The sequence below is a fragment of the Neocloeon triangulifer genome, unplaced genomic scaffold, assembly GCF_031216515.1.
Source record: "Neocloeon triangulifer isolate White Clay Creek 2 clone unplaced genomic scaffold, ASM3121651v1 ptg000022l, whole genome shotgun sequence".
In the NCBI taxonomy this organism is placed as follows: Eukaryota; Metazoa; Arthropoda; class Insecta; order Ephemeroptera; family Baetidae; genus Neocloeon; species Neocloeon triangulifer.
The window spans coordinates 4,803,682-4,819,087 of record NW_026775562.1 but is presented as its reverse complement, the minus strand read 5'-3'; the positions used below and the strand labels follow the sequence as shown (position 1 = coordinate 4,819,087).

Genomic DNA, 15,406 nt, shown 5'->3' with positions numbered 1-15,406 from the left:
AATTATAGAATTTAAGCGCTCCGATTAATTGGTTGGAAGAAGTTCCGCACAACCAAATTTGTGCTCACTTCATGAACATTCAAAATATGACCCATCATGATTAAAAGGTCAGTCGGTCACAAGGAACCAATTTTTGAAAATAAAAAATAAAAAACTAGAGCGCAAACTTTTATGAAAATATCGATTCACATTTGATTGGCTGAAAAATTCTTACTTTGGAATTTCTTTTGAAATTCACTGCGGAATTAATTTATGACAATTTCATTTAATGACATAGGTGTGGCGTGTAATTGTGTGAGACAATTCGCCCGTTTGATGGCAATTACTCTAGGTAACGACGCTGCCGAGCAAGTCGAATTTCCAATTAACTGGCGGGCGGCGGCGGGTTTCGCGTTTCGCTCGCTTGAAATTCAATATCCATTTGGCGGTGACTGTGCACTACACCGGGTCGCATTATTATTATTATCAGAGAGAGATTCCGCCGCATGCGTTTTTCTTTTTGTACGTGTAAGCGGGGCAGCTTCCTTTTCTCAAAGAAGAGACCCGCGAGCGTCTTTTCTCGTCAAAAGGAAAAGCCTTTGCCGCGGCTGACACGCGCGCCTCCGAGAACAAAGTTCGACAAGAAGAGCGAGAGCTGGACCGGCAGCAGCCCTTTTGAACCGACGTGCCCCGACCTGGGAAGAGGAATTAAAAATTTCCCGGTAATCGCGCGTATATAAACGGCCAACTTTTCGCTCGAAAAACTTTCGCACACCTTCTCGTCCCACAAATTCTCATTTTATACAAACCAGAGAGAAAAGTGGTTTGGAAATTGGACTTTTTTCCCAATAGTTTCAAAGTTATTTTATAAATAAGCTTGCTCTGGAAATTATACACATATTTTTCAAAGACAAAATGATTGGGCAAACTTTTTCTCTTGATTCGATTTCAAAAAATTTAGCCTCGCAAAACTCTAATTTATCTTTTGAAAATGAAAAATTTGTACAGAAATAGCTGGGAAAATGATGAAAAATATAAAAGAAAATTGAAATAATATTTTTGCAGAAAAAAAAATACATTTTTTCTGCTTAACTTTTAAAAGTTCTTCCGTTGGTTAAAATAACCTAAAATTTAACTTCGTGATGAAAAAAAAAATGATTGAATTACAACAAAAGAGGCATTAATAAAATCTGATGAAAACTATGCATTTAGTTTCTTATTTACATGTTCATATTTTTTGGAAGAAATTGGAATTAATTAATGATGAAAAAATAAATTTCCTAATCAATCAAAAAGTAGTTTTCTAACCAAAATACTAGAGTAATTGAGTAAAGTCTCCTTTTTTTGTAAATTCCATTTTCCTTTCCTTTTCAAGATCCATATTTTGTATTCAAATTAGATATTTATGGAAATTTTCAATTCTCTAAGAGAAAACCTTCTGGAAGACCCTCATCTTTCCCCGCGATGGATGGTGGATTTATATTCCACGTCGCTGCATCATATTTTGCCCTAAGGGCAAACTGAGACGGCGGAATAAATTGTTTTCATACGCGGAATCAGTTGTAAATATATATTTTGAGATTTGAGACAGCAAATTTGACGCTCCGAAGGAGAGCAGAAAGGTGAAATGGGAGGACAGGTGTGTGTGTTCGTTCAAGATGAAAGGAAAAGGGCAACAGCTGCGATCTCTCCGACAGCACTGCAGGCCCTTTTGGTAATCACGTGCATATCGACAAGGGCAACAAGTGGGATTTGCTTTCCCGTACTCAATTTTCGTCGACAGAGATTCTCGGAAGGGGTGACACGACGAGTTTTACGACGAAGAGGGCAAATAGCGCGCGAGGGCGGACGATCCTTTTAATTAGAAAGGAGCATTGAGACGAATTTTCAAGGAGGAAAATCTGCACGAAAAGTCAAAGTCTTTGATCATCAACCCGTTATTTACTTAATTAAAATTGTCTTTACCTGCGGAACTGAAAATAGAATCAAATCTTATTTCGCTAAAAATCTGTCAAAGTGATTTTAATTGGAAAATTATTTAATAAAGGCAATTTTTAGAGGCAAATTCAATTTGGGTATATGAAGAATTGATAATAATTAATGAAATTTTAAAATTCAAATTTTGTGTAAAATTTCAAACTTTCCCGGGAAAAGTATTTTCGTCGTAACTTTCTAAATGTTTAAATTTTTACTTTGAGCTTTTCTATAGAAACCTTTTTTCTTTGAAATTGACTTTTATCCAATTCTTTTATTCAAATGTTCCACTTTGTTAAAAGAAATCCATTTTATATAATCGCTTTTTTTGTGTATTTTAAAAACTTCAAACGGAATTCTTGCATAATAAATGCCGAGGATAAAAGTTAATTTTGCAATTCCGCCTTGTGGCTTTTCGCACTTTTTCTCGCTATAAAATTTTCCAGCTGTCGGAGCAAAGACGCTTGGGCAGCAATTATTCATGGCGGGCGGCGCAAATTAACTTTTCCCTGGTGAATAACAATTTGGCCGCCGCCGACTACAAAAGGGCTGACGCAGCTCTCCAGCTATAATTACACCCGTTTCCTGTTTCTCTCTCTCGCAGCAGTGTCTGCGCGCCGATGCCTTTTATTATTGCACGTGCCCCAATTAGCTCTTTTAATGCAAATTAATTTCCCATTCATCTCCCTCGCGACGCCATCCGTTTTGTGCGTGATACGTTAATTCGATCTGAACGCAAATAACTGAAAATTAGCAAACAGGGAAAACGGTAAATCCACACGAGAGGTAAAATTTCACGGATTGCAAAATCACAACGTTTTGTAGCATTATTTATTGATCCAAAAACTCTGTTAATCTGTTTGATTTTAGCGAATAAAATTTATGTTAAAGGAGCACTTAATTAATTAATTATAAACTTCAAATCAAGAGGACGCAAAATTTTACTGCTGGAATCAAAATTGCAATCAAAAAAATTCGCAGGTCAACAGGGGTTCAAGAAAGGTTAATTTTTACCGCCAAAATAATTTAAAACTTTGGGGGCGTTTTCCATGTAAATTTCCATGGTAGCAATTAAATTCTCTCAAGGAAAATTTTGATTTATTTTGGTACTTCAGAAAGGTCAGGTTTCATTCTGAAACTCTTTTTATTCAATTTAAACCTACTGAAGTGAAGTTTGCTTGAAAAATGGTTAGAAAAAGGATTTTTTTACCGAGAGAATAGTCTTAATTTTTCATTTCAAATTTTTTTCATTAACATTTTATTTTAAAAACAAAATTTTCATGATATTAATTCTTGACTTTAAGCAATTTTTTTTTCAATAAAATATAAATATGTTTTCTATAACAAAAATTAAAAAATAACAATCAAAGTTTCATTGATTTTTCCCCAGGCTTGTCTGTTTCAAAAGTCAAAACCTTAAAATGAGCCATTAATTCTTCACATTAGAACAATCGGTATTACTACCCTATTGCGGATTTTACATGCACGTTGTGGCAATAAAAGCGTAAAATCGCCACACACGACGGAGAAGGCAAATTTGCACGTCGGTTGTTAATCCGTACGGGAGAGAGAGAGAGTTACCAACTTTCCACTCTATTGCACAATCGGTAAAAGATTATACAAGCTCTCGTAACTGGCGATGTGCAGACATAACATAATCCGGTTAATGAGCGCTTACACGACGTGCCGACAATGGCAGTGTGCAAAAATTACACACAGCGAAATTGTTCACCGGCGCAGCTTACAAGTTGCCGTCCATCCGCCGGCAAATCGAGACTCGTTAGGAAAGCGGCGCGGATTTTCATGTGTGACGATTAATTGGCGGAAAGTGGTGCGGATTTGGAACGGGGATTTGCTCTTTATGTTCGCCGCTTTTGTAACCGACTCACGCGCTCCACTTATTTTCTTTTACTTCCTTTCTAGATATTAAAAGAGAGGATCGATTTGCTCTTTGAGTGCGTTTCTTATGATACATGATCGAAATAGAAAGTGGAAAGTTATGATTTGTAATTTTCCAGCTTAAAATATTCATTTTGAGCATAAAAGTTCTACAAATTATAAGTAATAAATTTATTTTCCCTGCTCCAATTTCAAAGTCAATAAATAATGTTGAAGAAAAAACAACAATATTAATAGTTTTTCTCGGTTTTCTCTGTCATGATAAATTTCCCTTATAAAAAGTTCAAATCAGTGTTCTGCACGATAATCTCGGCATTTGCAAAAAACATTCTTTGTATCATCATTAAATTAACTTACATCAAAGTTAAAGATTTTTTAAAAGTAGCGTGTTTTTCGTGGTGGGAGAAATTTATTCATTTTTACTCTAAAAATGACGCCGTAGTTGGTCAAAGGTCAATTCCATAGAACTTGACCTTTCTTAAAGATCCTCTCCGGTCATTTGTAATTTGTATTGCTCTCTTTTTTCAAAGATTGCTAAATTTCGAGTACATTTTTGAAAAAACTATGTGAAAATCCTAAACCGTTGCGTCTCAATCAAAAGAAAACCTATAATTACGAATGATTCGCGCGAAAAACTTGTGAGAATTGAGTAGCCAATCAGATCCATCAGTTTTGTACAAAAACTGCAGGATTTGGTCACAGTGGCGCTGTGATCGCTGATTTTTCCACTCGTCCCCCACAGCACTCTGCAGAAATCTTGGCAAAATCAGCGATCGCAGCGCCAATATGACCAAATTTTTGAACGAAACTGAGGGATCTGATTGGCAACATGATTCTCACGTGTTTTTCGCGCGAATCTCTCGTATTTAGGTTTTCTTTTGATTGCGACGCAATTGTTTGGAATTTTCACATAGTTTTTTTGCAAGATTTACTCGAAATTTAGCCATCTTTCAGAAAAGAGAGAAATTCAAAAGACCAGAGAGGATTATTAATCGATTATATCTTTTCAATCCCGTTTTGAAATTGATCCTTAATTAAATAAAAATGGAAAAGCAATTAATTTTTTTATGATTTTTTTAACTTTTTAGAGCTATTTTTTTCTCAATCCATTTTGCTTTTTTCTAGCTTATCTCCGTCTGCTCTCTAAATGTCAATGGGTGGCCGGAAAAACTCTCTTAAGCTGAAAATACAAAAATAAAAGCACGCGATAAACTCGATAGAACACGCGGATGGGGTTGTTCGGAATGGGGCGGAAATGCGATAGAGGGGTGCGCAAGTTTTGTTGTGGCCGCAAACTCACCTCGGTGCTCTCGGATCGCGCCGTCCTGAAACTGAAGCGCTTTCCCTTGCCGTTCTTTTCCTGCAGCGGGCTGCTCTGTTGATCTGCATTCGGGGCGCTCGTTAGGGGCTCTTCATTCATGCTCGCGCTCTTTGTAAACATGCTGCTGCTCTATCATTCTAAGACGCGCCGACGGCACCCTGCGAAAAATATAATAACACTTTCCATCATCAAAACAGACCGCCGATGGCTTTTTGATTAAGTTGAGTGAGATGCGAATGGAGGCAAATCAATTATTTTAATTAAATTCAAAAGCTGTTTTGCGTGGGAATGTCTCTGCGGTTTGCATCTGACAAGTTTGCCAATCGATTCGAGAGTGGAACGACGCGGCCGTTCTATTTATTTACATTTAACTTTTCCGCAAATCAAAAGTTACAACAAAATCCAAATGGAACAACAGGTTTATTTTAAAAGCAATGTCACATTGTAATTGTAATAAAAAAGTAATAAATTTTTTCTATGAAATAACAAAAAATTTCATTAATTGTGGGAATGGAACCAATGCCTTTTCAATGAGCTTTCAATAAATTAGAAAAAAATGAAGTTTTTGCACTCCCATGATGACAATTTTGACAATATCAGACCGTTTATTATTTCCTAAAATTTTCACTGAAGAGACGTTTTATACTATTTTATTACAATTTTTCAAATTTCAGGGCTGTTTTCAGACTTTTTAAAATTGAAATAGAATTTTCAGGATACATTTTAAAATGAAAATAATGAAGTTCCTTGTTAAACCATAAAACGAGGAACTTCTTCATTTCCATGATCATCTTCTAAGGTGTCCATTTCTTCAAATATAATTAAAAACTATTCTCTTGTCACAGTTTTACAATAATTTAAATAATTAAGATTAATTAGCGCTATAATCTGGCAATTCATTGTAGAACTTCAATCTTATAAATATGATTTTTGAGTGTAAAAAATTTTGCTGAAAATCGGTCATCAAATTTTAAACAACAAGGAAATAAAAATATTCTTAAAAATTAATTTTAAAAGAAAAGGAAATTTAATTGCTAAAAAAACTACTTTTTTCAAAAAACGATTTGCTTCAAAGCGTTTTAAATGTGTATTTGAATAAAAACATTTTTACTGCAACAAGGAAAAGCCCGATCTCTTCATTTCCATGCTTAAATTAAATTAATTTGTTGTTAATTTACATCTACCTTAATATTGTTTTAACGTCTGCGGCGCCAAGCGATATCGGACGGAGTTTTTAAAAACTATGTTTACAACGAGGAATAAGCCCGAATTCTTCACGTCCATGATGGCTTCGCTCAAGTTTCATCAGAAAAATATAAAAAATCGTCGGGTTTAAATGTTCGGAGTGAATTTTCACCTTCGATTTTTTGAAGCCTTGAACAAAATAGCCAGAAAATTGCTTATTTTGCAGCTCTATCGGCGCCAAACACCGAAGGTGCGAAATGAAAGCCTCCCTCTCTCGATTAGCTGGAAACACACACTACTTTCTTTTCGCAAAAGTGTTTCGTGCCTCACGAACGGATCGCTCGCTCGTTCATCGGCCAAAGACAAAACCGGCGTGTGCATTACGTTGGTACAGAAAATAATTGCGTGCCTGGCGGGGCCGCGGCGAGATTCGTTCGTGGCCGGAAAGAAACGGTTAATGGAGGGCTGAAAATAAATCAGATGGGGCTGCGTGCGATGATGGATAAGGATTTGGCCTTGCTCTCATCGTGGATTGATGCAAGAGATGATTGGAAAAGCACGCCGGAAAAAAAAGTAGCGAGAGTCTCGGGGGAAGACGCACGGGGGGTATTATCATTTCACCTTGCAGATGAGAATGGCTTGGTGAATTTTTCATCCTTTATCGGATGGGCAAGGGATAGGCCGGAGCGAAATTTTTCTCCCATTATCAGATGATTGATCAAATCCGATTTCTCGATATTGCGTGTCCGCTGCAGCATCTTCATTTTTGCCTCTTCTGCGTCCAATTTTTCCAATATTTACAATTTTTTGTGCATCTTTCAAGAAGAAGAAAACTGAGCAAAGTAATAACTCTAAAGAAATTTTTAGAAATAATTTATATAGTTATTTAAATAAAATTAATAAAAAAAAGTAATTAAGAATAAATGAACTGCGAATTTCAATCTAGACGGAAAAAACATTTGAATGACTGCAACTTTGAAGTAGATAATTTTATAATAAAGGGGCGATTAAAGTTAGTTTTATTCCATCAAATATTAAATATTTTTCTTTCATTTTAATTAAAATCAAATTATTTAATTGAAAGGAAACAAATAATCCAACAAAAATTACTTTCAAATTATAATAATTTTCTATTCAAATATTTCCTATATTTTTCAAAACAAATTTCCTCTCAATGATTTAATGCAATTATTTTTGTTATTTTTGTCTTCATTGTTACAATCAAAATTTAAACAATGTGGACAAACAAACAAAATTGTTTATCATTTGATAGTATTACTTAAATTCCTCTCCAAATCATAAATGGAAACATCCTAAAATCAAAGACGGATTTGTATTTACCCCTTTGAAGTGTTCCTTCGCCGAAAAGGGGCTCAAAATTCGAACCATAATCCTGCTCTAAGGGTGCATCTCCCTCTGACAAAACGCAATTCCTGGGCACAGAACAACCCGAAAACACACACGTGCGCCGCGAATCAAAAGTTTTAGTTGTCGACAGAGTGTGGTGAGAGAGCAGCTGCTTATCTGTGCTGGCGGCGAAGACAAACTAAAGCAGTTCGCTTTGCGCCGCCGGACTAAATTAACTGACTGATCCAGCAGGCGCAGAGTCGAGAACAAGTGCTAACAAATCCTTTTGACACTTGCGCGAGCAACACTCCGGCTGACGGACTGATTTGTAAACTTTCTTTCCGACCAGTGTAAATTACACATTTAAAAAAACACTCAAGCTTGAAATTTGTTCTGAAAACTTTTTTATGTGGATTTATTTTCAAAAATTTCAAATAAAAATCAATACTGAAGAGTGTTTTGAAATCGGTCGAATTAATTTGAACTCTTCGAATAAAAAAGTGAAATGATTTGTTTTAGTAAAATTTAAAAGCGGTTTTGAAAGATTTCAAATTACTCTGAAACTTCATTAAGCCTATAACCTGACTGAGGCAGCAAAGTTAACTCTTGGAAAATTTTTAAAGAAACGGAATTCAAATTTAAAATTTGTCTTTGAAAATCGCCCTCATTAAATTTGTTGACAAAATATAATTTTTATAACCGCTGTTGCTATTATTGTTTATTCGTCCACATTGTTAACATTCAATTGATGAAAACAATTATTTGAAAAGAGAGGAATTTTTGGACAAAACTAGCAAGAATTCAGCTAAAACTTTGGAGATCCAAAAGACCCCGTGCGCTGCAGTGAGCCTTTTTTTTAAATAAATTCAATTGAATTCAATTATAGATTTAAATTTATGATTTAATTTTACGTCTGAACAATTCAGTGAGTCAATTATAAGAAATTTCTGTTACATTTTTTCTGAGTTTAAAATCATGATGTGATGAAATACAAATTTGACCAAAATTTCAGTTTTTATATTTAAATATAGACAAGCACTTTGCACTGATTTGTTGTTTTTAATTACAAACATTGCGTAATTTTGTGCGCAGAACGGAGGAAAGTATCTCTATCTTGTGTACCGATATTGGAAATTAGAACAGCTGTAATTAATGTTTCCTGCTCGCCTTTTTTTTCTCAATTAATTTGCTCCTCCGAGAAATGAAATCGATGCTAATTTAACGAGCTATTTTTTACTTTTGCCTGCAGGAGACGTTATCAGAGACAATATTCACCTGATGCACGCTCGGCTGCCATTGTTTGAATTCGAGATTTCCACCCGCACCAAACACAACAACCCCCGCAGCACATTTTTGTTCGTTTGGCGCGCGTTCTTTTGTTTGGAGAAAGTCTCGCGTTTCATTTGCAAAATGGTGCGCCTCTTCTTTCAAATAAAAACACGCCGCCCGTGCTCTCTTCTTTCATATTTGACGTTTTCCTTCTTTTCCTCCGTCTGAAATTTTTTCCAATTCAGTCGTAAAAAATTCATCCATTAGTGCGTATTTGCTTTTTTTTTTAAAACCACTGCAATATTATTCGGTTCGAAATAATTTGGAATAAATGGAGTAATTTTTTGTTCTATTCTGGACAATTTTGTAACAAAATATTATTATAATCAGATTATAATATAAACTTTGGAAATTAAATTCAATTTAAAAAGGTAGGCAATTGGCGACTAAAGTAATAAAACGTCAAAGAAATTTATTTCAATAAAATTATTCTATGCTTGTTTCATTCCCGATCTGTGACTCCTTTTTTCTGAACAGTTAAAAATGGTCAGTTAATTCAATTCGTTTCTGATAAAAAAAAAACTGTTTTTGGTAACTAATCTCATCATTAGCTACAAAAATTTGGTAATTTTCCAAATTAAATCAAGATGGATTGAAGAGAATATTGAGTAAAATAACAGTGACAGGACAACCAACTAAAACACCACCTGAGGTGTTTTTCACAAACTTGATTTAAATTTCTAGTTGATCATGAAAATGGGAAAAAATAAAGCAACTAACAGAGTCAAATTTTTAAATAGATTGGCTTCATGAATTAATTAAAAATCCCCAATTAACAACATTATTAAACCAAATTTTGATTAAATGAAATTTTTCATTAATTTAATATTAAAGATCCTCTCCGGTCATTTGTATTGCTCTCTTTTCTGAAAGATTGCTAAATTTCAAGTACATTTTCGAAAAAACTATGTGAAAATTCCAAACCGTTGCGTCTCAATCAAATAAAAACCTAAATACGAGTGATTCGCGCGAAAAATATGTGAGAATTGAGTAGCCAATCAGATCCATCAGTTTTGTTCAAAAACTGCAGGATTTGATCACATTGGCGCTGCGATCGCTGATTTTGCCAAGTTTTCTGCATCGCCGTGGGGCATTAGTGGCAAAATCAGCGATCGGAGCGCCAATGTGACCAAATCCTGCAGTTTTCGAATGAAATTGAGGGATCTGATTGGCAACTCAATTCTCACACGTTTTTCGCGCGAATCACTCGTATTTAGGTTTACTTTTGATTGCGACGCAATGGTTTAGAATTTTTACATAGTTTTTTCAAAAATGTACTCGAAATTTAGCAATATTTCAGAAAAGAGAGCAATACAAATGACCGGAGAGGATCTTTAAATTGTGCAAAAATAATGAACATCCTTTTTGCATTTTGCAAATTTATTGAAATTCCAAGATATCTTGAGAAATTCTAACTAAAAATTAAAAAAAAAACTATACCTTTTTAATATCAGCCAATATAAAACAAAATTTCTAGTTTGTTTCTGATTTGGTTAGGCAAAGATCTGAACCGTGGAGAAATTTAAGCAGCCGAGCGCTATAAACTTTAAGCGTTTGGCGCAGTGATTTGAGGGAAACGTGCTGTGCTTTTTGCAAAAGGCACGTTGCTCAAATTAATACTGAGCGAAAATGGCTTCCACCCGAGTGGGCACACGGTGCTCATTATTTGCGGAAAAGGGGCTGCAGGCGGAAGGGAGAGGTTAAAGCAGTTAGTTGTTTTCGCGTTTATATATGCGTGTGTATTGTTTTTTAATCTCTGCAGACTACCTTTCGGCAAGGTGTAGTCATGGAAACGTGTTCGGCTGGAATGCGAAATTATCAACTGGCATATCACGGGTGCTGCCGTTTCTGAAAGCACTCGTCGGTATGACGATCATGAGAGAGGAATTTTCTCGGTCTGAGCGTTTCGCTCTCTAAAACAGATTTATTGGATTGGAGCTGATGCGTGTTTTGTTTCAATGTCAGCGCTAAAAGTATTGTTGAGAATATTAAAATTTGCAAGCATAAAATGATATAATTTAACAAAAATTATTTTAAGGAAAATTAAATAACTTAAAATTTTTGCTAATTTATGATATATGAGAATAATTTATCCATTAATTTTAATTTAATCATAATTCCCTTTACAAAGAAATTTGAATTTTTTTTAAGACCGCCAATTTAAACTAGATCAGTTTTGAAAGTTTTTGAATTTTCAAATATTTCAATTTACTATTCATGAATTTCCGTTGTTATTTTCGCATCATTCTGCGATTTTCACACATTTTCCTTGTTTGATATAGAATAATAATTTAGTAATTCCTGACAACAAACTGTGATTGGCTAAATTAATGACGTTCAACTAGATATTTTAAAATAGGAGTAAAATAAACTATCAACAGAAAAATGTCCTTTTTCGGCGTCAAATTTGTCAAAATATTTTATAAAATAAGTCAAAAAATTATTATTGTTTGCGCAAATTCGAACAATATTTATATCAATGAAAACTAATATAGATTAAAACTTGTCTCAAGATTTTTCGATAAAAAAAATAATGAATTGAAGACTAGTTTTTTTTTGCAGGTGAAAAATCTGTCAAAAATACATTTTTTATTTTAATAAATTTTATTAAACCTTTTTATTTTTAATTTGCAGCACAAATAAAAATAAAAATAGACATAATGATTGAAACAAAAAATTATGCGGTAAATCCTTAACACCAAAAGATATCAAAATCTGACCTTCCCCTACCCCAAACAAATCCACATCCTTTCTTAATCTTTTTTCTCTCTTTTAGTTTTCAGCTTTGTTTGTCATCATCGCGTGGACCAAAATTAAGGATATGCCAGCAAAAAATGATGATTTTTTAAATAAAGTTGAACCCAAAAATAAAAAAATAAAAAATTAATTGGGTGGTGCCTTCTGTACCACCAATAAAGGGCACAGGCCGACAAGACCTTGTCTTGGCCTGACCCTAAAAAAAAAAAACAATTTCCCTTTAGACTCGGATGAATTATAACCACAGAGATAAAATAAAACTCATTTATGTGTCACGCGGGTTGCCTATTACGCATTTAACAAATTATCTCGGTTTGAACGCTCAGCAACTTTTTCTTTTTTTTAATAGCGCGGTGAATTGAATCGGTTTCGATTTGCAGACTGATTTTCCGCAACGCAGCACGCTTTTCTGAAGCCAAAAAAGTTCTCCTCCTTTGGAGCTAGAGATGCTGCGAATATGATTACACGCACTACTTTTATAGCAAGAAACGCTAGCGTGTCGGGCCTCGTTAAATATTAAGCAGTGTGCGCCTCACTGATGGAGATTAAATGGGATTTCTGCTGGGAAAACGCCACTTACACGCATAGCACAGATTATTTTCATACGCGTGCTCGAGTTCATTTGGGATGCGCATTTTTTCAATTCGTAATCATGCTTGCTTTTTATTTTATTGCAAGAGCACCAAGAGTACAAGAGCGAGCTTCCCCTAATTGGACGAGAGGTATAAAAAAAATCGAACAACATGCAAATTAAAGCTCCGTTAAAATGAAAAAGTAATTTCGAGCAAAATTTAAGATTTTATATCACCAAAAGATATGAGATATGATTTTATATTCAATTGGTGAAAAATGTTTTTATTTATAACATTTTTTTATTAGTTCACATGAAAATATTGTAAATTCTGTCATTTTAATTCTAAATTTTTTTTAATTTTTTCACGAAAAAGATTTTTTTTAGAGATTTTTGTAGTAATTTTTTAAACTTTTTTTGCATACTTGTGTGTACTTTATTACATATAAATGTTGTCAAAACGCTTACATTGAATTAGAAAATTTATTTATTTGTCCACTTCGTTCATCACATTGTTGAAAAATTCGATTTTTTTTAACTTTGTTGGACAAAACGGCACCACCACTTGCAAGAACTTTGCTTAAACTTTATCCCGCATTATTATTTTTTACTGTCAAATTAAATTAAATTGAAATTTTTATAAGCAAACCTGTTTCCTGTGTCATTTTTTTAATTAGAAATTCAGAGCCTTTACTCCTCATTTTTACTTTTATGAACTTCAATAATTAGCTTTCTAAAAAATATTCTTTAGAAACCGTTTTGCAAACTCCACTTGACTCCACTTACAAGAACAAAAGCGACTGTTTTTCTGTTTCGAATTTTTAATTTCGCCTCTCTTTTCATAAAAAAAGCAATTTTTTCATAGTGTGAAGCGTGTGTGCCCTTGAACTCTATAATTATGCAAACAAAGAGTTCCAAAATGCTGAAAGGGCGCCGAGCACAAAATTTAAATCCCTGGCCGGCACACACAACCCGCAAGCCCACTTAGCAAATATTTAAATGCGCGGCACATTTGGAGCGAGCGGTGTGTTGTATTATTACTGCTGACGAGAGAGTCGGAGAAGAAAAGCTCGAATCGCATGTGTATGAACCGCAGCGGCAGCGTGACAATGACAAAGCGGCGAAACATGCTGATCACCCGTACTGCGGGTGTCGCACAAAACGCATATTGTGCTCCACACGTGAGTCCCGATTGAGGATTTACTTATTTGCCTGCAACACCACGCTCGACGCCAGACAAAATCAATAGTCATGAATGGAACATGTGTTTAAGAAGGTCGTGTTTGCTTTGTTCAATATTTTGAAAAAAAAATCAGAAACAAAACTATATTTGACAATTTAATAAAATTCAAACATTTTATGAAGAAACAAATCTAGGAATTTCTCTGTTTGTTAATATAAAAGCTTGGACAAAAATAAAATAGTAAAAAGTTTTAATAAGAAACTTTATATCAGAATTTCAAGCATGAAAAATGCCCGAATTTGCATATTAATTTATAAGAAAATTTCATAATTGCTTAATTAAATTCCTAAAACAGTTTCTTTATTATGCCCAAATTTTTACATAACCTTGTTTACAATCAGCTGTTGAAAACTACTTATTTGAAAATAAAGGAATTTTTGGACAAAACGGCACCACCACTAGCAAGAATTTGGCTAAAACCTTCAAGACCGAAAAGAACCCATTTTAATTAAAATCTGTTCAAAGTTATGAAAGAATGCAACACGTGAATCAAAAATGCAATATAATGGATTGAAATTAAAAAAGCAATTAATGATTAAGATGTTGAAAACAGAATATCTTATAATATAATAAATTGATCAATATAAAAATTACTTGATTTTGCTGAATTGATTTTATAAGATGATTATGCTAATGTTATTTTGATTTATTTGAGGGGAGAAGATTTAAATACATAAATGAATTTATTAAATTTTGTTTGTTTCACTTAACTTTTTAATTAATTACATTAATTTTGTCTTTTTACTAAAACCCAAAAAATTGATGACAAGTTGGCAAATTTTGTAACTCTCAATTATCAATATTGATTAAAGAAATTAAACAACTGCTTTTTCAAATAAACCCGGACAGGACATCAAACAGTTTGGTGTTGTGGATTTTGGGTCAGGCGAACGAAGTCCGAAGGGATTTGTCACGTTTTCGGCTGGCAAATTTAATTTTCTATTTTCAGCCGCCATTAATTAATGTTTTTATTGCAAATACATATAAATTGTTCGGAGTGCGCTTTAATTAAGCGGGGATTAGTGCGGGGGCGTTCGGACCGGCCACTGTCAATCAGTTATGCGCGCGTGTAAACAGCGCACGGTATACCGGAGAGTGATTACATTGCGCGTCCAATTAGCCATTTGTCACGTACGCCAACTCGGGTTGCACGTTTTCTCGCACGCCTTGCTCTATCGCACCAAAGAACCCCAAAATATATTTACGTGGAAAAGAACAGAAAGAAAAAGTCGGGGTGCGCTTGAAATAATGGTTAAAACGACTAGGCTTTGAGAGTCTCTCCAGCATTGATTTTTTTTTCTTGAGTTCAAAAGTCGATAAAATTACGTTGAATGAAACCAAACCATGATGACAAGACAAGTTTTGCAAGGGTTGAAACTTAAGACAGGGTTTCTTCAAATTCACCATTTCTCGCCAAAATTATACAGAAAGCAAATTCTAGAAGTCCCAAACTAGTCTAGTCTTGGTGCAGATCTGATATAAATTCATTAATAAAAACTGTTAATGGAGGCCCTTAATAGTCCTAATTAACATGCAGGAAAATCATATTAAAAATTCATGACATCTTTTTAGACATTTATAAAAAAAGTAATAAACCGTGTAATTTTCACATTTTACAGATGAACAAAAATTTCTTACGAGAAATAATGCATTTAACATGGGAAAATATGTTAATTTTTTGACAAGTCATTGCTAAATTTGCAGAAAAATCTTTCAGAAATTCCAAAAATTAATTTCCGACATTATTTCATACCTTTGTGATTTTTTTTTAAAAAAAAAACCAAAAATAGGTGCCATTCTG

The 15,406-nt window shown here is 34.1% G+C and overlaps 1 protein-coding gene across 4 annotated transcripts in view; it reads right to left on the bottom strand.

Annotated features, from left to right (window-relative positions):
- Positions 1-15,406, bottom strand: part of LOC132204761 (adenylate cyclase type 5) — a 102,994-nt gene that overhangs the window by 49,894 nt on the left and 37,694 nt on the right. For 3 of the 4 annotated variants that reach the window (XM_059633508.1, XM_059633506.1, XM_059633512.1), the window contains exon 2: positions 5,153-5,331. In XM_059633508.1, the coding sequence (XP_059489491.1) occupies positions 5,153-5,293 (141 nt within the window). In that variant the 5' untranslated portion in view covers positions 5,294-5,331. Of the gene's footprint in view, positions 1-5,152; positions 5,332-7,699; positions 7,884-15,406 lie in introns of those variants that run through there. The other variant, XM_059633507.1, reaches the window with a different exon arrangement.